Source organism: Podarcis bocagei (assembly GCF_964188305.1).
Source record: "Podarcis bocagei genome assembly, chromosome: 14".
NCBI lineage: Eukaryota > Metazoa > Chordata > Lepidosauria > Squamata > Lacertidae > Podarcis > Podarcis bocagei.
In genome coordinates this window covers 36,042,229-36,070,049 of record NC_138139.1, presented here as the reverse complement: position 1 = coordinate 36,070,049, position 27,821 = coordinate 36,042,229, and the positions used below count along the sequence as shown (strand labels likewise).

Below are 27,821 nucleotides of genomic sequence, written 5' to 3'. Positions count from 1 at the left end.
GAGCAGTGCAGTCTTGGGCTTTTCAAATGAACCAAGGATGCCTGACTCACCCTGAGAAACCTCCTCCCCAATGAGCCTGTCTGCCTCTGGTGGGTAATGGGGAAGGAAACAGTGAACATTTCCCTAGCTCCACAGGCAGCCAGACAATTCACTAAATCCCACAGCACCTGGGTGTACAAAAAATCCCAATGCTTGAGTTCTGGCATAGTTAGGTGATCAAGCGCTGTGGGTTAAACCACAGAGCCTAGGACATGCTGATCAGAAGGTCGGTGGTTCGAATCCCCACAACAGGGTGAGCTCCCGTTGCTCGGTTCCTGCTCCTGCCAACCTAGCAGTTCGAAAGCACGTCAAAGTGCAAGTAGATAAATAGCTACTGCTCCAGCGGGAAGGTAAACAGCGTTTCCGTGCGCTGCTCTGGTTTGCCAGAAGTGGCTTAGTCATGCTGGCCACATGACCCGGAAGCTGTACGCTGGCTCCCTCGGCCAATAAAGTGAGATGAGCACTGCAACCCCAGAGTCGGCCATGACTGAACCTAATGCTCGGGGGTCCCTTTACCTTTAATGGGATCTAAACTGCCTGATTTGATAAGGATTTTTTTTTCATTATAAAAACAAACAGAACCCTATTTTGATAGAACCAGAAATGTATAAACACTGAAACTGAGGATTTAGTCAAAGTAATCATTGTTGGGGGAAATGATCAATATCTGAAAGGTTATTGCATGTGTGTTTGGGAGAGAGATATTAAAGTTTGTGCCCTGCCTTGTGCAGACACCGCTGCCAAAGGAATCACTCTAGCCAGCAGCAGAGGGAGCTAAAGAAATGGAAGTGACAAGCTTTGCAAAGGCACTGAAACACCAGCTAAATTTTTAAAAGAAGCCTGTGCATATCGGAGAGAGCAAGGCTGGCAGCTCTCAGAAGCCCCAAATCTTCCCCCAAAGAGGCAGCTTCGCTAGGCCAAAATAATACTGAAAAAAATATAGTAAAGTGCACAACCTTCCTTGTTCTTTTTCTAAAATGTCCAATCCTGCTAGCAGCTTGGAGGAGGCAGTGAAACAGAGAGTCAGAGATGGCAAGATGAGGCGAGAGGAAGTGGAGGATCCACAACCCGAGGGGAAGAGATTGAAGCTGGGGAACGATGGAGGAAGCATTGGAATGAAAGGAAGAGAAGGTGGAGAAGAAGAGGAGGAGGAGGAGGAGGCAAGGAATGGAATGGCTTCCTTGGGCAGAGAAGAGTCTGGGACCCAGACAGAGGGAGAAGGCCAAACTGTGAGTAAAGACATCTGAACTGGTGGTGTGTGTTTGGGGGTGAGGCTTAAAAGATGACTTTTGGGGGACACACAGATGACTTGCCTTTGTGAAGTTGATCAGGTTTTGCACTAATGATGCTGTCCCGCCTCGTCAAGAACAGCCAAATGTATCTGTTGAACCATTGCTGTTTCCTTGCCCTTTTCACTCCATGAGTTTGCAAGGTGTGACACTGACCTCCTGGTGAGTGTTTTGCGAGAGTCACTCGCTTCCGAGAGATGAGTTTCCCAGTCTGCTTCCTTCCACTCTCGGTGGGACAAGGGAGGAAAGTCCTGAGTGGGCTGGGGGCTGCCGTAATAGTCCATCAGTCTAGGCCCTTCGCTTCTTCCTAGACTTGGAAAGAGCAGTTAGAGCACCTTGAATCTGGCAGAAGAGTTTGGTGGGTAGTGGGGCATTTTTTAAAGTCACGGGGGAATGTTCAGTTGGCTTGTGACTTTTCCAAAAGAAAAATCACATTAGGTAGGAGAACCAGTCTTTCTATTTATTTGTTTTTAAGTCTCACCATCATCTGAGTTTCTCAGCATAAACTGTGTGTTGGTATGTGTTCAGCGTCTGTGCTTGATGGCAGGTGCTGGGAATGTAGCTCAAAAGCCTGTTTTGTTTTGTTTTGTTAAATAAAGAAAATGAAAACAGATGGGTAGCACTTGACAATTTCTTTGAAACACAGACAGGTGAGATGCTTGCTCCTGCCTGTTACTTTCTGCACCTGTGTAGGTCTTAGCTCAGCTATTCCCCCAAATGGGGAAAGCAGAGTTTCCTAAGTGAGCTCATTGGCAGGATGGGAAGTTTGTGGTGGTGTCTCGTTTTGAAAAGCATGGTTTATCTCCCCAATCTCTCTCCTGCCCACCCGCTCCCAATCCTGGGTGCCTTTCTTGAATTGAGATCTGCTTCCTTGCCAGATAAAAAATCAATGACTGATACATGCTTTTGGAAGGATTTACAGACCTTGCTAATTTGAAAGGCAGATAGTGTTTTTTTTTGCTTGATTCATCCCGCTGGCAGGATTATTTCTCTGAATGCAGCTGTTTTTTGCCTGCCTGACAGCACACAATTAGTATTTAACACATCATCGTTCGTGTACAACAGCAAGGAGCAGGCATGACATTTCTCTTCTTATCCCTCTCTGCTGCCTTGCATTTGGTGTTTGTGTACTGTTCAAATTCATGGGAGAACTCTGTCTGTGTTAGATGCTGCGCTGTCAAACTGTAATTGAACAGATCTTGTTAGTAGCTGCTGAAGAATGAAAGTCAAGTTGACTGAACCTCTTAAATGAAGGTGTAATTGAGTGGGATTGGGAAGTTACTAAACCAGGCAAAACATTGAACAGATCTGAGGCAATGGCTAAAGAATATTTCTTGCTCCGGTCTGTAAACTGCATGTTTTCCCACACCCTTCCATTTTCCTGAGCTGTCACTTCAGGGGTAACTTTTGACAGGGTCATGCTTCTGTTTAAGGAGGAGGTACCAGGAAATTGTGGTGGTTTTCTAAGATATGTTTATATCAAAGTTAAGCAGATAGGCAAGGCATCTTTAAATCTGTCCTATGGGGAAGGTTCAGGGCAGAGCAAAGGAAAGTACATAATTAAACATGGGAATTTCCTCCCAGAAGAGGCTATGATGACCACTGACTTGGATGCCTTTAAAAGTGGGTTAGACAAATTCATGGAGGATAAGACTAGCCAGAATGGCTAAATGTTCTACCTCCATTGTTGGAGCCAGTGTACTTCTGAATATTAGTTGCTGGTGAGTGGAAGAATGCTACTGGGCATGATGGCTGTGTTCTGTCTCTGCTGCTGGAGGTAGCATGCCTCTGCATATCAGTTTCTGGGAATGACAGGTGGGGAGAGAGTGCTTCTCACCTGAGCATCTTGTTGGTCACTGTAAGAACAGAATGGTGGACTACAGATGGGCCTTTGGTCTGATCCAGCAGGGCTTTTATGTTATTGAAGTAGCATCAGTTCCCATCAAAGCAACAACATGTATTTGGTGTTTTTCATAAAGTGCAGATCTGTTAATATCGGCTCCATATTGCAGGTGGGGAGGGAAGAGGTGAGACTGAGGGACTTGGCTTGCCCAAGGCAGTTGACTGACTCTCTGGCATAGGTGAAATTCAAATTGGTGCCTTTCTGATCCATTGTCTAAGCTTCCAGCTTTTAGGTTATAGCAGCATTCCAGATCCTCCTTATAGACCAGGGCTATCGGACTGGTGTTTCTCCAGATGTTGTTGGACAACAACTCCCAACATCCCTTGACAATGACCATGCTGGCTGCACTTGATGGGAGCTGGAATCCAACAACATCTGGCAGGCTGCTGGCTCCTTCTGATCTGATGTGGAGATGTATAGTGTTCCACAAATGGACAGGTGAGTTTCCCTCTTTGTTCATTTTTATTGCTTAAAAAGAGAGGTTTTGAAGTGAAGTTGCGCTTAAATAGTAAGGGAATTCCAGTCAATCTCCCACAATGCGTCACAAGAAGAAATCTATTCTCAGTCTTGCAACTGGAACATTATCTATCTAATATTCCCAAAGGCTTGAGGCAGAGCAACAATTAGAAGAATAATTAAATTAAATGATCCCCTCATATCCTGACTAAAGCTCAAACTTCTAAAGGGTGCTTAGTCTTGGACTACTGTGGGAAGGTACATTTGTTATTAAGAGTTGGGGAGAGGAAGCCACCAAGAACCCCTCTCTGTGTGCGTAAGAGCCTCCCTACTTATGTGGGGGTTACGTTCCTGGGGAACATAATCTAAAAAGCCTGGAAAACCCTCTAAACCTCTGGAAACCCTTGAAAAACCCTCGAAAAAACCAGTAGCACTTTACTAGATTGGCATGAATGGTGGCAATGGTAGCTCTCAGTCTTCCTCATCACTGGAGTACAATGTGGGAACAATAACAAGCAGGGTAGACCGGTACACCTAAGTGCCTGGCTATGATTCAGAGGTAGACAGATACCCCAAAGTGCTGGGGATTGCTAGCCACTTTCCTGTTCTTTTTGCTCCATTTTTGCAGTTTTCCTCCACTCTTTTTTGGGCCGCTTTTGCCCCTTTTGTACCTTTTTTGCAGTTTAAATAGATTTATTTAATTATTTCCCTGCAGCACGCTTGACTCGAACCCATGTAAGTGGGGAAAACGCCTGTATTGTTAAAAGCAGCCTTCCCAGACCTCCATTCCTCCAGGTGTTTTGGACTATAACTCCCATCAGGCTCCTAGTCTAGGATGCTGTACCCCAAAACATCTGGAAGGCATCAGGTTTGAGGATATCTGAGTGTCTGTGGTGTGAACTTAGAATCGTAGAGCTGGAAGGCCATTCAACCTCTGCTTAGAAACCTCCAATGAAGAATAATAATAATGGATAATGGAGAGTAATAATGGGGGTGAGGCAGTCAACAAGGAATGTTTGGAGATACAGACAGACAATGGCACAAATCTGTCTCTCATTACCTAATCCTTGCAATGCCAGTTCCAGGTTTTGGAGGGCATTTGGGCAAGGCACCATCCCTGGACACAGTGTGTCTACATTTTCACCAGCATTCTTGCCAGCTACTCCTCTTTCTTCTCATTTGCTACCACCTGCTTGCTTGCCTTCCTTACCGCTGTCTGGGCCAGAGTGAGAGATGGTGCAGAGAAGGAGCAGGTCCAGGGGGTTCTTGTCATTTGGCCACACTGCTGGGGCGCTGGCAGATTCCCAGTGATGCAGGCTGTTGGCACTGTTGCTGCTTTTTACCGAAGGCAGAACCACAGGAAGTTGCCTTACATTACATCGGAGCAATGATCCATCTAGCTCAGTATAGTCTACACTGACTGGCAGTTTCTCTCCAGGGTTTTAGACCAGGAGTCTTTCCCAGCCATACATGGAGACGTTGAGAAGTAAACATGGAGCCTTCTGCATGCAAATCACATGCTGCCCCACTGAGTTGTGGCCATCCTTCCATCTCATCCAAATTCAGATTCAGTCACTGCCCCTGAATCTAGTCCTCGATGTCCAGAAAATTCAGGTGACTGTGATTTCTCTCTGCATTTGTTTGTCAGGCGGCAGGAAGGGGGAATATGCCATGTCCCCTGAGAAAGTTTGAATGAGCATCAGTTCAATGGCTTTGCTCTCTCTCTCTCTCTTTTTAAAAAGGAGAATCTTTTGAACAAACCTAATAGCATTAGAAGTCCAGGAAATCAATGGGTGCACTGTAGAAAGATTTCCTAATAGTCCGTAATGATTTCTATTAAAGAAGTACATTTTTTTTTTAAAAAAGCCTTTATTGGGCTGTTGTAAAAGAAATTCCACATTTTATAACTGTTCTTTTTACAAATGTTTGCTTGTTTGTGGATTCTGCAGCAGCAGCTCTTCTTGGGGGGGGTAGAAGCAAAGGAGCACCCCAGGTTGTTATGACTTTGCTAACCAGAGTGCAAAACCTCCCATTGATTGTACTTGAAAAAGGGTGCATAAGGAGCAATCCCCATGGGCATAACAGAGCCATAGCATGAATTCTGTTCTCCTTCCATGCAACTCTTCTGTGGATTCTGCTCCACCAATCCTGGTCTGCCCTCAGATAAGCTACACTTGCCTGAATTCTTCCAATCAGTCCATGGGGTGGCCTTGGCTGTCAGCTTCCTCCTCCTCCTCCTCAGTTTCAGTTTTGCCCTTGTAGAACTCAACAGGGGAGGAGAAGGATTGGGGACAAAGCTAGAGTGAGCTGGGTTTTTCTTTCATTGACTCTTGTGCCACCTACTGTTAGCCTCCTTACCTCACGCCCCACCAGTCCCAATGTGCACCAGCCACCAGTGCACATTGGTGCACTTCGCTCATTCATTGGCTGTTGCTTTGCCTATCACTGGCTATGGCTCCACCCCCTATTGGCCTTCCACCCCATCAGTCCCAGGGTGCACCAGCCACTGCCGCAACTCTTCCAGTCTTTCCGTACCCACGGAACATGAACTTAGGGTGGGGGAGACTGGATCGGGATGTGGGAGATGATTTCAGGCCTCCTGACCACAGTAATATACTGAATTCACAGGAGTGCAACCTGAGAGGGGAGAACAGGATTCTTGTGGATTTCTACTAGAGAGCCACCCATTCATGGCTGCTGCAATAGTGGCAGAGCTGGGTCCAGCCAAATATTTGAGTGTTTTGCTTGGCAGGTTCTTAACCACTTGATTCCTTTGATCTACAGAACTGGCACTGCTATAGGTGCCACATAATACTAGTAGGAAATCAATATTTTACTGTGGTAGCACTCACACTTTGCAACACTCTGCCTATTGACACCAGACAAGTTCCTTCACTATTATTTTTGCCACCTGCTAAAAACCTTTTTTTTTAAAGTCAGCCTATCCAGACATGTCATGTGTTTTATTCCAGTTTTTAGGTTATTGTTGATGTTAATTATTTCTGAATATTTTAAATAGTTGTTTTTAACAATTTTATGGTTTAGTTATTTTTGTAAACTGCTTTGAGGTAGTCTCTCTCTCTCTCTCTCTCTCTCTCTCTCTCTCTCTCTCTCACACACACACACACACACACACACAATCAAGTCCTTTATAAGTTTTATGAAATAAAATAACAACAAGGCTTAAATTGTAGCCAGGTTTCTCCTGTTCCACAAACAGGGATGTATGTCCTGTTGGAACACCCCCTGCCCTATGCTCAGAGGACAACCCAGACTAGGAGTGTCCACCTCCTTTACTAGGTCTTTCTGGATTAAATGACATGGCTTTGCCAGGCTCTTCAGCTTCAAAAGACTTACTCCTTGGACAGCCCCCATTGCCAATGGCCCATCCAGTCCAACAGCCTGTTCTCAAAGTGGCAGATCAGTTGCCCCAATGGGAAACCCACAAAGAGGACATGAGCGCATCAGCTTCACATTCAGCTAGGGGTTCAGTATAAGCTTGGCAAAAGCATGAGTAGTGTCTCATTTCTGCAATCTCTGATATGACCCTAATTCATGTATGGTAAGAGAGGATAGATCTTTGAAGGCCCATGAATTCTAAGTGCATGTCTTTACATTGCACCCAGCTCTGGCTGGTGAATCTAGCAATTCTAGGCTGGATCTAGACACATCAAAGTAGCGTTTCTGTTTAAAGTGTTGTAAATTTAAACAGACAAAACAGGTAGAGAAAAATGGGACTCCACATCGCCCTCTGGTGGCACAATGTTATATCGCATGTAAGGTAAAGGTAAAGGTACCCCTGCCCGTACGGGCCAGTCGTGACCGACTCTAGGGTTGTGCACTCATCTCACTCTAGAGGCCGGGAGCCGGCGCTGTCCGAAGACACTTCCGGGTCACATGGCCAGCATGACGAAGCTGCTCTGGTGAGCCAGCACCAGCGCAGCACACGGAAACGCCGTTTACCTTCCCGCTATAAAGCGGTACCTATCTATCTACTTGCACTTAAGGGTGCTTTCGAACTGGTAGGTGGGCAGGAGCTGGGACCGAATGACGGGAGCTCACCCCGCCGCGGGGATTCGAACTGCTGACCATACGATCGGCAAGTCCTAGGCACTGAGGTTTTACCCACAGTGCCACCCGTGTCCCATATTGCATGTACAACACATTTAATCACTTTTTCTTTGCCAGTCTAGCTGAAACAGATCAGATTCTCCAGCCTTTCCCTGCATTAGGGAACTCTGCTTCTGTTGCTGATGGCAAGATGCTTTCATCTTCTGCATCTTTGCTCTCCCTTACACAACTTGACAGGAGCCAAGGCTGATGTTTAACTGGAAAATAAAGGAATATATACAGTATCAAGGGTTGGTTTTTTTTGGACAAGAAATTCATTTCAGGTTTAGGAAGCTGAGCAGCACTTGGGTACTTTCTGGGTTGTGTTTTTAAGAAAGTTGTGATGTGAAGGACCCGGCAAGTGGGGCCAATTGATTTCTTGCCAATTCTGGCTTGTTTGTAGCTAGTACATTTTCTCCTCTTTGGGATCTAAGTGTTAAAAATATCAAGGAATGGGGCTTTCTCCACTTCCCCAGGGAAGCTGCTCTACAGCTTCATCATTCTTGCTGTTCTATTTTACATTTCTTGCAGTGTCACTTATTTTAAAGATGCAGTGCAGTTGCAAAGCAAGGGGTCTGAAACAGGGACCATGTCTATTTTCCTTCCTTCCTTCCTTCCTTCCTTCCTTCCTTCCTTCCTTCCTTCCTTCCTTCCTTCCGTCCGTAATTTCAAATGAGTTTACTCCAGCCTCCCTGCCCCCTTGATAGGGGAGGGTGCTGTGCTCCAGATGGTGTTGGCCTAATGCAAAGCAAAGTTGGGCCAGATCTCACCACCAGTGCGGGTCAACTTTGCAGGTGGGCAGGAACACTCTCCTTGCCTCCTCATTTCTCTTTGTCAGTGCCCAGCCTGGAAATGCAGCAGGCTGCCATGGGAGGATAGAAGTGATCTATTTCTTCTCCAAGGTTCTTAACCTGGCTGAAATTAAGTGTCCAGCCTAGGGGCTCAAAGTGAGAAAGAGCTGGGCGAGTGGTGAGACATATCTCACTGCCATGGTGGGTGTAGAGGTCCTGTCCCAAATATGGACTTTTATCAAGTCTCTTTCCCCTCCCTCCCTAGTAACCAGTGGCTTAGTTACTCTACTCCACCTCCTTCCACACCACTTGGTTATCTTAACTGCAGGCTGTCAGCCGATGGTCCGAGAGACACCAGCTTTCCCTAGGGAAGGGTTGTAGATCAATTGCAGAGCATTTGTTTTTGTGCACAGAAGGCTCAGGGTTCAGTCCCCAGCATCTCCAGGCAGGGCTGAGAGCTTGCTGCTAGTTAAGTAGACAATATTAAGCTTGATGGACCAATGGCCTGAGTTGGTATAGCAGTTTCCTATGTTCATCAGGAGCACCCATAGATCAGTGAACAAACACCTGCTTTGCATGCAGAACTCCCAGTTTTAATCTGCAGCATGTTGAGGTAGGTCTGAGAGAGACCCCTGCCTGAAATGTTTAAATTGGCCCCAGTGCCTATAGCTTTCCCAGAAACTGAATGTGCTTCTTTGCTTAAGGAGTGTGGCCATAATTGCACTACAAACACTTACTCCTACTCATTTATCTGCATCAAGCTGCCATTTAAGGCACAACAGCAGGGTGGGTCAGTTGGCAGCCTTGGCTTGGGAGGAATGTGGAAAGGCTGATTTTTTTTGTTTTGTTTTTGCATGCTACATTTTAGTGCCAGGAATATTACGCCTTTGCTGAGGACATTTCAGCACCCTGGATAGTAGCAAACCTTTTTTTAAAAAAACAACAACAACAACAAACAAACAAACAAACAAACAAACAAACAAACCAGAAGCCATATTTGGTTTTTTTTTACAATGGTTTGACGAAGGGCCAGAGTTCAGTGTTCAGAACACATGCTTTGCATGCAGAAGGCCCCTTTCAATTTCCAGCATCTCAGAGCAGGGCAGGGCAAGACCCCTGTCCCAAATCCTGGAAAGCTGCTAGACACTACTACACTAGATGGGCCAGATTCAGTTGCTGGAAACTGCAGGTGGCCAGAGTGCTGTTGTACTCAAGTGCTACTTGTGGGTTTCCAATTGGCAACTGCTTAGTTCCTCTGAGAACAGGATGCTGGGTTAATCGGGCTACTGGCTTGATTCAGCAGGCTTGCTTTCCATTCTTAGGGCAGCTTCCTATATTACTCTGCCTTGTGTGTGATGGGAAGGCCCAGCGGTTACATCCTGGGCTGTGCCCAAGTCCAAGATCTGAGTCTAAATCCTCACATTAGATTTGTGCAGGTAGAAGACTACCCTCTGCCAGCTGCAGACTGCTCAGCATGACATCTTATGTTCTTCTGTGCCATTTAGCAGCCAACGACTTAGAGACATCCCCCTCCCACCCCACTCACAAAGTTTTTATGGCCAGTTTCCTTTGTATCAATTTTCAAACGTTTATGAAAATTACAATCTTCAATAACCATTTTCCCAAAGATGAGCCGTTGAGCTAGACAAAAGCTGCAAACATTATGCAGATGGCTGCAAATGGGTTTCTGCCTCACTGCAGAGTCTTTCTTTTTGCAAATGGTTTGGAGGAAATGGAATGGAATTCTTGTGTGTGTGTGCAAGTTGTGAATGTATTCAGAGACAATTCCAGGGGTGTCCTTTTGCCTCCCGCCACTGGTGGTATGAATATGAAACTCTGGCTGAGAGATTGCAATTATAGCATTGTTAGGAAGTGCTGAGCAAGACATTAGCTGGTCACTTGGATTGGGTTCCGTCGTTTTTCACAGAAACACAAAGATGTTCAAAATGATCAAAACTATTAGCATCTTCCTTGCACCAACAGAGTTCCCTTCAGAGAAGGCTGCAAATCAGATGTAAAACTTTGGACAATATTCTACCTGAAATTGGTCCATATGTCAGAGATGAGAGGAGCAAAAGTCTAGGCTCAAAGCCTCTTCAGCAATGAAGCCTATTGGGTAGCCTTTAATTAATCAACAAAACAATTGATTTAATTCGAGTTATCTCTTGGGTTTAGAATGGGTTATAGCCATTTCCCCAAAGGCAAATGTTTTTGTCCACAAGACTAGATGGATGGAGGAGGAAATGGACTGAGTGTGCATTTAAAGACAAACTTAATTCATACCTTCCAGAACGAAGAGGCAAACTGAAATGCAGCAGTCTTATGCAAATTGCTCTTCTCTGAATTTTGTGATGCAGTTCTCCAGCCAAAAATGCATGTGTGCATTTATATTAGTGAAAAGAACATGCAATTTGAAAATTGCTTGGAAATTGTAGGCAAAATTGCATACAAACATGTCTATATAAGGAGAAATTTGCACTAAACTGCTGATGAATCTTCATGAGAGTTTTTTAAAATAAAAGTCACCAACAGATGTGGAAATGTATGGAAATGAATATAAGATTTGAAAAAATGAGAAACTTAGAAAACTGACATGGACAGATTTTTCTATCCCTAAGTGAGGAAGCACCCAAATTGCATGAAGGAATCTTGCACCTGCAGAACTCTGCTCGTGAAACTCCTATGCCCAAACTGGGGGATGCACATTCTCACTGCAGCCCTATATAGTGTTACCTTGGTTCTCAAACTTAATCTGTTCCAGAAGTTGGTTCCAAAGCAAAAGCGTTCCAAAACCAAGGCACGCTTTCCCATAGAAAGCAATGCAACATGGATTAATCCGTTCCAGACTTTTAAAAACAACCCCTAAAACAGCAATTTAACATGAATTTTGCTACCTAATGAGACCATTGGTCCATAAAATGAAAGCAATAATCAATGCACGGTACTGTAAAATAAATAAGCCAGTATTGTAGATGATAAGAATTAAAATTATTTTTTTTTCTTACCTGCACTGATGATAGTCATTGTTTGGATGGGGGACTTTTATCCATTTCTGCAGCCACACAATCAATCAATCAATCAATAGCGGAACTGAGTTCCACACAGTCACAAAAACAAATTAACCGAAAAAGCCTCAAAAACAAAACCCCAAAATAAATATCAAAAACAAAAGCACCAAACCTAATCAGTTCCAGAAGTCCATTTGACTTCCAAAATGTTTGAAAACCAAGGCACAGCTTCTGATCAGTGCAGGTGCCCCGGAAACAATAGCTGACAGCCGCATTGGACGTTCGGCTTCTGAAAAAGGTTCAAAAACTGGAACACTTAGTTCCAGGTTTTTGGCATTTGGGAACTAAGGTGTTTGAGTACCAAGGCATTTGAGAACCAAGGTACCACAGTACAACAATCATGGTTAACTTGAGAGTGTGGGGCCCTGAGATTTAGCTGACACAGAGTTGGCAATCAGTAATGTTTAACCTTTTAAATTTGATTTTTCTTTTTTAAAACGGCCATTTTTTAAAATGAGTGTCTTAGATCTACTGTTATCTGCCCCAGGTATTTGGGGGTAGATCAGGTTCTACACTTAAGTAAATAAAATAAGTTTTTTCTCCTATTATGTAATGACTAGGAACATGGGATAAGGGGGCAACTTGCCTCTCTGTCTCTAGTCTGGCTACTCCCCCCTCATTGCTCTTTCTGTCACCAGTCTCCTTCACCTGCAGAGCTGTTGAATCACAGTGGATGTCACTTAGTTCATTTTTGTCAAAGACAGGAATGGGGAGCTTAAGCAACTGATGTTTAATTGTTTTTAAATGATTGTTCCCCTTCCTGTGTTTTTAGCTGTTTAGTTATTTTATCTGCAAGCGGCCTTGTATTCCCTGCCAGGGAAAAAAAGATGGTGTATAAATATATAATATAATAATGATGATTAGTATCACTTGTTAGTTGCTTGTCACTCAAAGGTCTCCAAGTAACTTACAACACATTGAAAAACATCAATTTAAAGACAATGTACCATCAAACCTGAACAACCCATAGGAACCCTGGACAGCATACTAGTAACAAAAGCATCATAATCTCAGGTCACACGACAAAAAACCACCCTGGATGTGCCTAATTCCCTCCCCCTGTATGTCCAGCAAGGATTATTCCATTCATCTTGAATGTTCATTGGTCACCCTTTCCCGTTCTTCCACAAAAACAGGAAGTCTATAGAGCAATGCCTGCCAAGGTCTCCATCATTATCTTTGTCATGCTGGTGATGTGGTGAATGTGGTCAACCGCAGAGTCCGTCACGGTTTTCCAGCTGTGGTTTGATCTGCTGCTCTTTCCAAATGTAAGGACTTGTTGGCTTTGTCATTACAATACTTTCTGCCGTGGGAAAGGCAGTCTTGAAATCTCTCCAGCTCTTGGGTAACGATGGCCTGGGCCATGGGAGCACAGCGGTGTTCAGTGCATTGATGCCCCTGCAGCTTTGGAGGCATTGGAGTTCTCTAAGCAGGTAGTTGCCTTGGCTGCTGCACAAATCATGATAGCTGGTACACTTAAAGGTAGGGAAGTGATGCTTTATTGAAGCAGGTAAGCCCAGGAGCTCTTACAAGTCTACACTGGCTGACAATGGCTCATGAAGGAGACTCTCCCAGTCCTACATGGAAATGCCAAATATTTAATTTGGGACCTTCTGCATTCAAGGCCCATGGGCTACCACATGTCAGCGGGAGGACTTATCCTTATTCATTTTCCTCCTCTTACATTCATATTCCACCTTCAGTTCCTCAAGATACCTGAGGCGGCATACAAAGGTGGTTCTAGGCAGTTCTCCATCTAGACCAGACCCACCGAGAATTGTTCATCCAGAAGTGAGTCAAAGCTTCTTAGAAACTAATTACAGTGGTACCTCGGGTTAATTACTTAATTCGTTCCGGAGGTCCGTACTTAACCTGAAACTGTTCTTAACCTGAAGCACCACTTTAGCTAATGGGGCCTCCCACTGCTGCCGCACCACCGGAGCACAATTTCTGTTCTCATCCTGAAGCGAAGTTCTTAACCTGAAGCACTATTTCTGGGTTAGCAGAGTCTGTAACCTGAAGCGTATGTAACCTGAAGCGTATGTAACCCGAGGTACCACTGTATCAGACTTGTGTGTGTGAGAGAGTGAGTGACTGAAAGAGAGAAATCCTATCTTTTATTAAATTCCCCCTGAACCTCTCAAGAATGCTAATCCTTCCATGGAGAATATTAAATGAAATGTTAGCCCCCCTGCCCTGTAAAAAACCCAACCCACCAGGAGTGCCAGCTTGGCCCCACGACCGTGGGTGCCCGGGGCCATGGGTGCCATGCAGTGTGCATGGCCATGGCACCGACATTTGTGGGTGCCTGGCCCCTTCATGGGGAATTTTGTGGGTGCTCGAGCACCCAGGGTCCCAGGGAGTTGGGACTCATGCTACCAACACAAATAGTGTAGAAAATTTTGGGGCGCCACTTTTGTTCAGCCCTGAGACAACCCACACATGCTGTTATTGTGCATGCAAGACAGCATATTTTTTTTTACTTCCACCCCTCTCCTAGCAAGGTGTGCATTTGAAATAAAAACTCACTAGTTTCTGTTTTTCTATTGCAGACTAGATTTTCTTTTTAAGGATAATGGGTGCAAAGTTTGTCCTTTGGTAGTGAGACATAGGAGCTACATTGCTATCTCACCTTGTGAATTAGGCCCAGAGTGAGGTGACTAGTCCAGAGAGAAAATAATGCCCCTACCCCTTGGTTAGCTGACTAACTGTAAACAGAATTAACTCTCCGGTTGCTAAATCCCTGCTGTTGCACTTCTAACAGAGAGAAGACAGAGCACTACAGGCCTTTGGCAAAAAGTGGGGCCTTGAATGACACTCCCCCCCCCCCCCGCAAATCTTGTAGATACAACTTTTTCAAGATCATAGCTGTGAATGCTCCAACTTGTGATACCATCCCCTGATTAGATTTTCAATTATTGATTCAAGCTTTTCATTCCAGAGCTGCCTTCCCTCTCAGCTTGACCACACCCTTCCTTGCCTTGAGTTTCTGTAATAGATATAAATTGCCATAGCTGATCATTGCCTGCATTTTTATTATCTTGTTTTACTAGTTGGGATATACTGTACATTCAATGCTAACAGGGTTACACTGTTTCCAGTGAATGTCCTTTTGGTCTTTTTCAAAATTAAACATCTTAATCACAAAAAGTGTAATTTGATTTTGATATGTATGATTCATAGCTATCACCAAACAGTAATTAGATTAAGCCATGGTGAGTTGGACAGTAATGAAATTGACCATATGTGTTTTTATCGATTTAGGTTCATTGGTGAAATCTGCTTTGCAATGCTGAACAGATTTTGATTCACACACACACACACACACACACACACACACACACACACACACACAGTATTTTAACAACAAGGAAACACTCACTTTCCCTCTCAGAGACAGGCGCACTATGCTTCACTCTGAAAGCCACTAGGGATATAACTGGCTTTCAATGTCGTGATATATCACCAGCTAAACATCATGATATATCACTATATCTGAAATAAGGAAGGAACTACGCAGAGGTGAACAAGACAATGTCCTGGCAACTGCCACTACTTAAGGTTCTAAAACTGATAAATGATGATATCATCAATCACCTCATGGTCACTTTCAGAAGCAGGCAAGTCAAAATGCATTCAAATGAGATTTTTGGTTTTGGGCTTGGCTACCAAATGGTGGTATTCAGGACAATCCAAAGTACAGTGATGAGTCAGAGTGAATACTATGGGTTGTGTGTGCAGCTGGATGTCACAGTTTTAGGTTTCTCAGGTGAAGTGAAGAGCTTGAAGGTTCTCTGTTTCAATCATGAAGCTAATGCTTAACTTTGTGTTGGGCTATTAGGCTTAGCTTTGCTTAATTAAGGTTTGTGAAGCATCTTGCTTCTCTGATGAAGGGCATGCTGCTAGCAAGAAGGATTTTTTAAAACATAAAACAGGCAAGTATCTCTTGTCAGATACGGAGGTTGACTTTGAGGGTCATGTTAAATATAACTTTGCCTGATAGTAACCATCAATAAGCTTTCAAGTGAGTGAAAGCATCCCTTGCATTTCTTTGATGATGTCCAGCAGAGTGCTCATTTCCTGTTGGTAAATGTGGCAGCAACGTTCCCTGAAGATGTCTGGGGGAGTTTGAGGGAACAGGGAGTTTTGCACATACACAGCCCAAAAATTATTCTGTGGCTCAGATTGAATAGAGAGAAAACATTTTGGGGGGGGGGGGAGCAAATGCAGTTATGTGCATAGAGTGGGGGAATAGGATGTATGTGTTCTGATGCCTGTAAAGTTTGTACCACTGGCTACTTTATATATGCTTTTAGAGAATTACACAAATCATATTTACATAAATAAATGTCTTTCAAGCCTGGTATTTCCCAGATTTGGATTAAAATAATTTACAAAGTACAATATCTCTCCACCATTTGTATTACGGGAGGGGACTTTCCTCTTATAGACCAAATCATACAGGCTTGCGAACTCCCACTAATTCAGGACACTTCAGAAGCTATTCCTGTATAGATGGAATACAGTGGTACCTCGGGTTAAGTACTTAATTCGTTCCGGAGGTCCGTTCTTAACCTGAAACTGTTCTTAACCTGAAGCACCACTTTAGCTAATGGGGCCTCCCGCTGCTGCCGAGCCGCTGGAGCACAATTTCTGTTCTCATCCTGAAGCAAAGTTCTTAACCCGAGGTACTATTTCTGGGTTAGCGGAGTCTGTAACCTGAAGCATATGTAACCTGAAGTGTATGTAGCCCGAGGTACCACTGTATATTCTTTCCATGTTCTGGCCCACACTTCTCTGTGATTAGCAAGATTTTTTTAAACTGAAGACACATCATCCTCAATCCAATTAATTTCTACCAACAATGAAGAATGGCACTCCCACATTTGAATGGGGGTGTCTTTGCCACACCCCAATTCTCCCTCAAAGACAGTGCAGGATGTTTTGTCCTGAGGAAGAAGCTAGGGAGTGATCACATGGATAGGGGAGCCAATCCAGTCAGGGTGGAAGCCAGGCTTTATAAATAGGTTCCTCCCCCAAATGTTGCATTCTTCCCATTGCAGTGGTCTCCTTTCCTACCTATATAGTTTGGGGTCTGAGTAAGAATTTTCAGGAGAGCTCCTGCCAACTCCATACTGATAAGAGCCCTAAATGGCATTTTTTGATCAGCTTAATTGACTTTTACTTCAGGCAGGAAAGAGAATTTTGAGATCTGGTGGGATAAATAGCTGAGGCATTAGTGGGTTTGGGGAACTCTTAGGTCACCCAGCTCTGGCTTCACTATGAGGGTCCTTGGAAGGACCCTTTAGGCTTCTCACGCACACCAGGGTAAACGCCAAACCAGTGGGGCCACAGTATGCTTGTCAGGTTTACACATCCAAGGTTATCATACCAAGGTGGAATAATTCTTTGCCATTCCTTTCAAACCTGTAAACATTCCCAGGACAGGGGACAGAGCTGATCCCTCCTGCCTTAGGGAACTTCCCTGCCTGGACTTTATTTTGATTAGGTGAATTAAATTTAATTTGCTTAATTAGTGTTGCAGATCCTCTGCTGCTTTATTTTGAATAAATATAGCCTTTTTTACCACACGTTGGGTTTCCCGAGTCCTTTTTTGTGAGTGGGCTGGCAAAGTCTCAAATTAGTTCCAATCCTCAGTGTAGTCTGTTGTTTAATACACCTCTAAAAGCCATATCCGTGCTGACTTTCCCACTACAGGTGTGCCACTGGTTTTTATACTTAGAAGCCTTTTTTGCATTAAGCAGCATATAAATAAATCACAATGCAAGTGGAAGGAGAGGACTCAGTATGCAATCCCAGGCTGTGATCTTCCTGATCTCTGGACCCTGCCTAATTTTACATCTGCAGTCCAGGAATGGATTTGCTATGTAAGTGTAGAATCTTCTAGTTGGCACAGTGTGGATCTACAAACCCGAAGTAAGCAGCAACTAAACTACATGACAATGAAAATTAGACTGAGGGTAATCAGATTGTTCTTGCTATGCATTTATTGCGGGTCAAATACACAATCAAGTTTGCTTTTTAAACCACAGGGCACACTAAATGAGTGATAATTACGTTTGGATTGCTTAAGTGGGTTTAAAGTGCCATGGCAGAACATCAAATGGCTATGTAGTTACATACCAATAAAGATTTATTGTCATTAAAATGTAGCCCTTGCAAGCCATCTGCCAATGCTTAGGCTCTCTATATAGAGTGATTTCTTTTCCTTTTTGCTTATGTAGCATTTGGTAAATTTATTAGCCTCAAACTTTTTCTGTGCAAATTGCAGAACTGTCCCCTAAACAGCCTCTTTTGATGTGAATTTACGGTATGCCTACTTGACAGTTTTATTTTTATTTTACACCCCCCCCCACTATACATTTAAAGCAGTATCATACAACTTTAAATAGTCCCGGCTTTCCTCAAAGAATCCTGAGAACAAACTATAGCTCCCAGAATTCTTTGGGGAATCCATTGAGCTTTAAAGTGGCATCACGGTGCTTTAAATGTATGGTTGGAATTTGGCCAGTCTCTGGGTGTTCTGCAGAGATCAGGAATCTTTCTAAGCCAGAGGGCTACATTCCCATCCTGACAACCTCCTGTTGGTCATGTACCGTTGATGGGTGGAGCCAGACACAAAAGTAGGTGGAACAAGAAACATATATTTTACCTTTACATCAAGATATTTTATACATGCACTCAACATGCTCCCTCTGTCCAGACAAGTAAGAGGCATTGTCATAGTTCGGGGACACATTTCAGCCAGATGAAACCACTCAAGAAGGGTGCAGAACAGACAAGTGTATCATGTGACAAGTGTATCATGAAGAGCAGAGGTGTGGCCAGATGAGGGGGTGTGGCTCAGTGAGAATTCCAAGGGCCAGATAAAGGGGCACTGAGAGCGATTACATCCATCCACTGTTGGAAGCAGTATGCCTCTGTATGTGAATTGCTGGGAATTTCATGCAGACAGCGTGCTGTTGCACTCAGATCCTGGTTGTGTGCTTCTCATATGCATCTGTGAGAAGAGAGTGCTGGACTAGATGGGCCATTGGCCCTGATCCAGCAGGTTTTTCTTACGTTCTTATGCTTCTTTAACTTCTAGGCTACTCCATAGGTTAAAACAATAAGGACTTAAGAGCCTGCTAGATCAGACCGATGGCTCATCTAGTCCAGCATTCTGTTCTCACAGTGATGTAGTGGGAAACTCACAAGCAGGACCCTAGCACAATAACACACCTTCCTGTGGTTTCAAGCACCTGGTACTCAGAAGTATTACTGCCTATGAACATGGAGGTAGAGCATAGCCATCATGGCTCACAACCATTTATAGCCCCCTTCTCCATGTTTAATACACACATATTTGGCTATGCAACTGTGGAGCAGCAAGAGCTTTGAGACATCTCTGTAGAACAGCAAAGTAGCAAACAAGAAGGTTTCAAGGGAATAAGTGAATAGGTGGACGTGTCCCAGGTGCAGGAACTCCCACCTTTTGGGGATGGACAACCCTAAGCTGTTCAACATTTTTTAGGGGAACCAATTGTAAGACAATGGTCTTGTTTTAGGAATATAAGAAGATACCTTATACCAGTGCAGACCATAAGCCTGTCTGGCTCAGACTTAGAGACTCTCCAGTATTTCAGGCAGGACTCTCTTTTAGCCCTACCTAGAGACATCTGGGTTTGAACCTAGGACCTTCAGCACACAAAGCAGATGCTCTACCACTGAGTGATAGAGAAGGAGGAAAAGTCCTTTATTTGTCTATTTCTCCTTTGCACACCTTCCTTTCTAAACCATTGATAGGATCAGCATTCAGAACCACAAGAAGTTGTGTGTGTGTGTGTGTGTGTGTGTGTGTGTGTGTGTGTGTGTGTGTTGGAGGAAACTTGCCAGGAGGGTTTGGACTTGGTTTCAGTTCATTTTGAAGTGTAACACAAGGCAACTGCCATGTCACTCACTGGAGGAAGAGTAAAAAACAAGAAGTCATATTTCATGCAGGAACATTTGTTTAATAACACAGTTGAATGTCAGCCGATGCTTTCCGCTGTGATATTGAGCCTGAGAAATGAACAGTAAATCTCAGAGTGGCATTTCTGCATGATAAAGCGAGAATGAGTGTAGGGGAAGAAAGAGAAGAAAATCCCCCTGAGCCATTGCACTTAAAGAGTGGAAGAATTCTCTCCAGAGGCATGAGCAGTTGCTAACAGGAGAAAAAGGCCTTATTCCTGGCCTGACATAGTATTGTGTGGGGTTACTCACCAGGAAAATTAATGCAGTTTTTGATAAGTTCAGTCTGCTATCTTGATTCAAATGGCACCCCCAAAATTCTGTGCTTAGAAATATAGGGAACTTCCTACCAATTCAGACCATTGGTGCAATCAGCTCAGTATTGTCTACACTCTGGCAGCTGTTTTCCAGGGTTTCAGACTAGGAATTTTTCCCAGCCCTACTTGGATGGGATGCCAGGGATTGAACCCAGGGCCGCCTTCTGAATGCAAAACAGGTATTCTGCTATTGAGCTACCATATTATGCATTTTGTACCACCTTTGACTGACAGGTCTTCCTTTCCTTTTTTTAATTCAGAAAAAGGAAAAAGTCAGAAGCAAAAGTTCTCTCTATCTGTTCACCCCACAGAGAATGTAGTCCATGCCAAGCAGATGCTTGTTTCTAACTGTAGCTCCTCAAAACCAGGATCCCTCTGCAGCATTGATTGTTTTTGCTGTATTTCCAGACTCCCCCCACCGACACAGTTGCATAATGAAAGGCCTGTATTTGTGCTCCTTAATTACTTGGAAAGATAAGAATGTGTGCAGGTAAGTTGACCCCCAAGGCAACAAGTCAGATTTTTTTCTCCCCACCCGCATTTTTACAAAAGTGCCTTCTTAACTATTGGAAGAAAGCCTTTGAGGGGGGAATGAAGACTCTGAGGAAGCCAGCTGGCTGTTTGGAAAATGATGCTTTTTCTCTCCTATCCCTCTTAAAGGATAGGAGAAAAAAAGCAATCAGGGTAGGGCTAGAATATCTTTAGAATATTTGCACACTGAAGATCTAATTATGCTAAGTATACAGTGTTTATTTTAATTAATTTGAGAGAAATTCTATATTGCTTCATCATCAAGGCCTCTAAGTGGCGGTTGGTCTATTAGGGGAAATAGGGCAGTGCCCCGACCAACCTCTGTGTCCCTTCTACCAGCCCACACCTGACTGCATCTTTACGTTCTGCCAGCTGTCAGCTTCCTCCTCCTCCTCGGTCTCAATTTCACTCTTGTAGAGCTCAGCAGAGAGAGAGAGATAGCTGCAAACTAGAATGAGTTGGCTGTGCCTCTTATTGGATCTGGCCTCCTAGTCTTCTGTTAGCCTCTCAGTCTTCCACCCTACCAGCTCCAATGGGCAACATTGGAGCAGCTGGGCATGCACAAAACAATGCAAAATGCATTCAAAACACAGAGATCAGGTGTTAAAAACAACTTGACCTATTTCACCCTTCTCAACAAAATACTCAGTAAAATTATGAAAGGTAAAGGTAAAGGGACCCCTGACCATTAGGTCCAGTCGTGGCTGACTCTGGGGTTGCAGCGCTCATCTCGCTTTATTGGCCAAGGGAGCTGGCGTACAGCTTCCGGGTCATGTGGCCGGCATGACTAAGCCACTTCTGGTGAACCAGAGCAGCACACGGAAACGCCGTTTACCTTCCCGCCGGAGCAGTACCTATTTATCTGCTCGCACTTTGATGTGCTTTTGAACTGCTAGGTTGGCAGGAGCTGGGACCCCGCAATGGGAGCTCACCCCGTCGCGGGGATTCAAACCACTGACCTTTTGATCGGCAAGTCCTAGGCTCTGTGGTTTAACCCACAGTGCCATCCGCGTCCCTAAGTAAAATTATTAAATACATCTAATAAAATAAAAACATACGCAAAACAATTATGCATTAAAATACATGCCAAAATAAAATGCCTGCAATGCCTGCTTAAAAACACACAACCTACTTTTTTTAAGGAAGGCATTGAAACCTATACAGTGAAGGCAATGACCTAATATCAGTGGCTTTCAATGGGGTTGAAATTGCATACAAACGGATATAAGTTAGAAGGCTGCCAAAAAGAAAATGGCTAGCCCACTGGAGGCAGGCACAGGAGAGAAAGCGGGTAAGAACGTTAGTTAAGGTCATGAGACCAAGTTCTATAAGGGAAGGCTTAAGGATCTGGGCAAATTTAGCAGATCTGCACAAAATGGGACAGAATGGGCCTATGTCTGAGTGCCAGTGAAATTGAAATGAGATGGAATAAGACTGTCTTCAGCCAGCCCAGTAGGACACCAGTACCCCCTGACTTAGCAGTATGAGGGCCCTGGGTTTCCACTGCTGTGGCCTTGACTCCTTCTCTTACCCACCCACCAGCCTTTCTCCCCATTGGCATTTGCTGTTGGGAACGATGGGAGTTGTAGTTCAACCACCATATAGAAGAGCAGCTTGATGACATCACGAGGCTAGGTTGGGATTCGAGGAGGGGCTGCATTGTGTGGCCCTCAGGTTGTGAAGCTGAGCCCGGCATCAGCTGCAGCAGTGCTGTGCCTAGAGCAGATATTTCATCTGCCCCCTGTGCCCAGTCAGCCTTCCCACAAGGAGAATTCATTACTGTAAAGTCAGGTTACATCATGTTTGCATTAAATGTTATTTATGGTCCAGTGAAGGGAAAACAAGACGTTTATTACATTCTTGGCTTCGATGCACCCATTTGCTACTTGACTTCCTCCTTTGTACATTATGACACCACACTTTGGTTAAGTGGTCAATTGTTTCCTTGTGCAGTGAATGAAATAAGTTGCTAAGCAAGCCTTTCCCATTAAACAATCACAAGCAAGAGCACTCTTCCTGCTTGCGGTTCCTAGCAACTGGTATTCAGAGGCATACTGCCTCCCACTTTCTGTTGTCTTTTGTCTTTGTGTGTGTGTGTGTAATACATAAGTAGCTACCCAATCTCATGCACAGTTATGAGCCTAATACACAATCCTATGCACAAACTTAAGTGTGCATAGAATTTTAGCCTCTCTGCCTCTTTACAATGTCTACTTAGAGAGTCACGTGCCCCTGAACAGCAATGCAGTGGTGAGGAATCTAGACTTGTCAGCACATTCCAATGCTTCTTCCTTCTTCTCTCTGCTACGTCTGCTCAAGAGGATGTGCAACAAGATATATATATATATATATATATATATATATATATATATATATATATATTCATATATACTGTCGATCGTCTATCTTCTATGAGGAAAGGTTACAGCAGCGCTTTTTAGTTAGGTGTTGACTCTTACATGCCTTTTCTCTATAGAAGCATGTAACATTATGCACAGCATGGATAAAGTGGAGAGAGAAATTTTTTTCTTCCTCTCTCATAATTGCTAGAATTTGAAGACGTACAATTAAGTTGGAAGATTCAGGGCAGCTAAAAGAAATCCTTGTTCACAAGATACATACCGGCACTTAAATTACGGAATTCGCTTCCACAAGAGGCAGTGAAGGCCATCAACGTGGATGGCTTTAAAAGAGGATTTGATACATTCATGAAGAATAAAAGGTCACCAATGAAAACTAATGCTGATGGCTAAATATTCTTACTTCCACAGTCCGAGGTAGTAATACTTCTGAATACCAGTTGCTGGAAATCCTGGGTGGGAGGCAGTGTGTTTGTGCTCAGGTCCTTCTTGCAGATTTTCCATTGAGGCATCTGCTCGGTCACTGTGAGAACGAGATGCTGAATTAGATGGGCCACTGCCCTGATCTAGCAGAGCTCTTCTTATATTCTCAGAACAAGTCTGCTGTGGCCCTCCAGAGATTTGTTGGGACACAAAGTGTGCACGCAGGATATCCTTGGAAATGAAGAGATTGGCTTCATGCATCTTTAACTTCAGATGAAGGATATGCTCAAGCTCTTCAATGTGCCATGAGCATTCAAGATTCGGCAACAGCTACAGCTCTGCATAAATCATTGTTTACATGCTCAAATAAGAATAACCGTTTCACACATCAAATGCACACAACACATACCACCACACATGCATTTTCTAGCACATTGTCTTTATATCTAATTGCCGTTTCCCTCGTTAGAATTGAAATACTATATATATATATATATATATATATATATATATATATATACCCCTTATTGCCAAGACTTTGGTTGTAAGACAACAGGAGTGATTCATCGTTGTGATTTTGCTGGTGGTTTTGAGAGTGTTCTACTCCTGAATTAAGAATGAAGGAGGTTTCTGTAGCATCTGGGAATTTTATGCTTCTGCTTCTATTGAAGAACAATAATGGCATCTATAACTTGGGCTCTGCAGTGTTAATTCAAGGCCTGTCTGAGAGAACAAGTCACTCATGAAAGGTGGATTGGAAAATCCACCATACTGCCTGCAGTGAGATGTGCTGCTGTCCACAGGGTTCTGCTAAAAATGCAAGGCTGCCTTTTAAAAGTAGATGCAGTGGAGGCTGGTTCCTTTGGGCAGCCTTGACCTGCTCTCACTCAGCTCCCACCTGCTTGTCTTCTTTCTCATTTACAGCCAATCCAAGCGATTGCCCTTGCTGTCAGCTTCCCCCTCAGCTTCAGTGTTGCCTCTGCAGAGTTCAGCAGGGAATTGGGTGGGGGATGAAACTTTACTTAGTTGGCTCTGCCTGTCATTGGTAATGGCACCACCTAATGTTCAGCTCCATGCATTCTGCCCTACACTCCCAGTGGGCCCCAGACCCCACTGACAATACCTCTAGAGTAACCTCTAGACTAGAGCAACCTCTAGAGCAACCAGTGCCTCTAGAGCACCATATATTCAAATGATATGCAGTGCCATGAAAAATCCTGTATTAATGGCTACAGCCCTAGTTTGGAAGGGTTGGGGTATGATAATGATTTAGTCCAGGCAAGGGAACCTCAGGCCCAGGGACCAAATGTGGTCCTCTAGCCTCTTTATCTGGCTCTTGGAACTTTCCCCAGGTTTCACCAGTCCTGTTTCATACCCTCCTCAAGTCTTTTAGCCCAGCTGGAAAGCATGTGTAATCTCCGATAATACTACTTGCTTGCCTGGATTTAGGATAGAGAGGGTTGTGTGAGTGTGTAGAAACTAGCCTATTGTTCAAAGGCAAATTCACCTTTGTTGCTCTGCTCCCTTTTGCCCCTGATCTCTCCTACCATTGACTTCCTCCCAAAGGCTGCCCAGAAGGGAGCATGGCCCTCAGGCTGAAAAATGCTTCCCATCTCTGTTTTAGACAATATAATCCCCTCTACTCTTTTGAGATACTGTGCATTTTAAAAAAAATGTTATGGCTGATTTTTGATACCACACACACACACACACACACTTGAGAGTTTTTATTCTGTTGCTGGCTTGTTCTTACATATTTGGTTAACTGCATTTTTTAAAAAGTATGTGTATATGTGCACACACACATGCTTAATAGTGATTCTAACTCACTCTAAGAACTTGGTTATTTCATGGCGGAGAAATACTGTTCAATAAAAAGAAAATCAAAGACAATAATAAGGATTCTCAAGGTGCCCAACAATATGAAAACATCTATGGGAAGCAGAGCAAAATGTAAACCAGCAAAAAATGGCCAACAGATCAATTCTGCAGCAATACCCTTAAAAAGAAGCTAAGGGGGAAAGCAGCATTTTCAAGTCTTTCTTTAAAATAACAAGAGAGCCTAGTGAATGGGCTAGAAAGCGTTTTGGATGCAGGTGGCTATGGCATAAAAGGGTCTATCTTTTCATGCCTAACTACCTCAGGAGGTGGAGGTGCTCTGAGAAAGTTTCCCCTAGTGACTGAGCACAGGCACAGTGATATAAGATTGCTGCAGAGGTGAGGAACCTTTTTCAGTTTGAGGGACACTTTCCCTTCTGGCAGCCACCTGAGGGTCACATGCTGAGTGGGCGGTGCCAGGAAAAAAGTGGGTGGAGCAATGAATGCTAATTTTAGCTTGGTAGAGTAGGCTTGTTTCTACAGTCCACCCTCTCTGTCCTCCATCCATCCAGCCAACCAACCAACCAAGAGGGATTATCTGAGTTCAAGGACACACTCCAGTCATGCAAAAACACTTGGTATGTGAAGCAGGGCCAGTAAAGGGTGTGGCCTGGGGAGACTTAGGGGCCACATAGAGAAGCCCAGAGGGCTCTGCTTGCCCCCCTACTCCAGCCACACATTTCCTATGCCTGGATTCGTATACAGTCAAGCCTCGGTTGTCAAACGTAATCCATTCCGGAAGACTTCCGAAATGTTTGACAACCAAAAACTGAAAGTGGGAGCCTCAATGCAATAAGGAAACTCAAAACGGAAGCCGCGTAGCACGCTCGGATTCCGGAAATTGTTCAAAAACCGGAGCAGTTACTTCCAGGTTTTCGGCATTCAGGTACTGAGGTTTGACTGTATCAGTTATATTACATTACAGTGGTACCTCGGGTTACATATGCTTCAGGTTACATACGCTTCAGGTTACAGACTCCGCTAACCCAGAAATAGTGCTTCAGGTTAAGAACTTTGCTTCAGAATGAGAACAGAAATCATGCTCTGGCGGCACGGCGGCAGCAGCAGGAGGCCCCATTAGCTAAAGTGGTGCTTCAGGTTAAGAGCAGTTTCAGGTTAAGAACAGACCTCTGGAATGAATTACCGTAAGTACTTAACCAGAGGTACCACTGTATATTGTTTTAAATAAGTGAATATATGAATTATTTATTTTCATTTCTATGTGGTGTACACAGAAAATGGGAGAATGAAACCAACATTTAACATAAACCTAAATATTACCTTACATTTATTATTATTAATTAAATTTATCCTTCGTCAAAAGACCACAAGGGAGTTTGTAGCACAGAACACAAATGTCAATACATAGCACAATATCTGCACAATATAAAAATCAAAGCAGTTATATACATGTAATTATTATAATAAGAAAGACATAATAGAATATCACTTCCCATGACAGACAGGTACTCGTAACAGCAACAGCATAAAAAAAATAAATGCTTGCTGAAGCAAGGAAGTCTTATGCACCTGAGGTTCAGCAGGGAAGGTGCCTGCCCAATCTCAGTTTGGAGGGAATTACACAGGCTTGGGCTCACTACACTGAATGTGTGGATTCAAGTAGTTATGAGCTGTGCATTGGAGCCATGGACCCCTTATAGCAGGGTGGTCCAATACATGGCCCAACATCAGGGACTCCTATGAGCCAATTCACATAGGCTGCCTCAGCCAGTTGGATTTAATGACCATGTGGGCTAGTGAGGGCAAGGACAATGAGAGCAAAAGAAGGCAGTAAATGGCAACCCCCTCCCCGAATGCACAATAGCTGCCAGGGACACTGAACAGCAAATGATACAATTTTTTGGCTGGTGGGGTGGGGGTTGTTTTATTGGTAATATGCTTGGCTGTGTTGAAATTTAACTGTTAAACAGACTATTCAAATGGGTATGGGGGGGGAAGGTGTTAGCGTTCCTCAAAGGAGTTTTATGATTCCTTGTACAGGAATAGGGCTAATGAATAGAAACCCTGCTGAAAAATATCCCAGGCATATTCTAGAAAGGTTTGTGCAAACACTAATAAATATTAATAAAAAATTACCAGTATAAAAAGTCTATCAACTTTTTTATTCTCTTCTTTTATTTATATCATGTTGGAGCCCCTCTGGGCTTACATTATTAAAACCTATATATCCTAGCCTACTCTTTTGAACTCAGGCCTAGGGAACCTCAGATTTCATTATGCTTGAGACAAATCCTGAAAGTTCAATAGCATCTACTTTGCTTTGAGAATCCATTCTGATTTCCTGCCGCACAATGCATGCATTGGGAAGTTCTACCTCCACTGCCTTTGAATACCAGTTGCTAGAAATCACAAGTTGGAAGAATGCTGTTGTACTCTGGTCCTGCTTGTGAGCTTTCCAGAGCCTTCTGGTTGGCCACAGTGAGATCTGAATGCTGGACTATACGGCCCCTTGGTCTGATGTATGCTGCACTCTTGCCCCTCTTAGACCCATAGATATTTCTGTTTTGCTTTAGGCCCCACCTGCACTGTATTCAAAGTATTGCCATGGCACTTCAAACCCTCAAGCAATCTTGGGAACTATGGTTTGTTAAGGGTGCTGAGAGTGGTTAGGAGGCCCCATTCCTC

The 27,821-nt window shown here is 43.8% G+C and overlaps 1 protein-coding gene across 15 annotated transcripts in view; it reads left to right on the top strand.

Annotated features, from left to right (window-relative positions):
* The first annotated feature begins 858 nt into the window (after nucleotides 1–858).
* The window catches only part of RBFOX1 (RNA binding fox-1 homolog 1), a 1,500,640-nt gene continuing 1,473,677 nt past the window's right edge, over nucleotides 859–27,821 (top strand). For 6 of the 15 annotated variants that reach the window (XM_081170155.1, XM_081170177.1, XM_081170148.1 and 3 more), the window contains exon 1: nucleotides 861–1,268. In XM_081170155.1, coding sequence (XP_081026281.1) covers nucleotides 1,017–1,268 — 252 coding nt within the window. In that variant the 5' untranslated portion in view covers nucleotides 861–1,016. Of the gene's footprint in view, nucleotides 1,269–27,821 lie in introns of all 15 variants that reach the window. The other 9 variants (XM_081170145.1, XM_081170166.1, XM_081170176.1 and 6 more) reach the window with 4 other exon arrangements.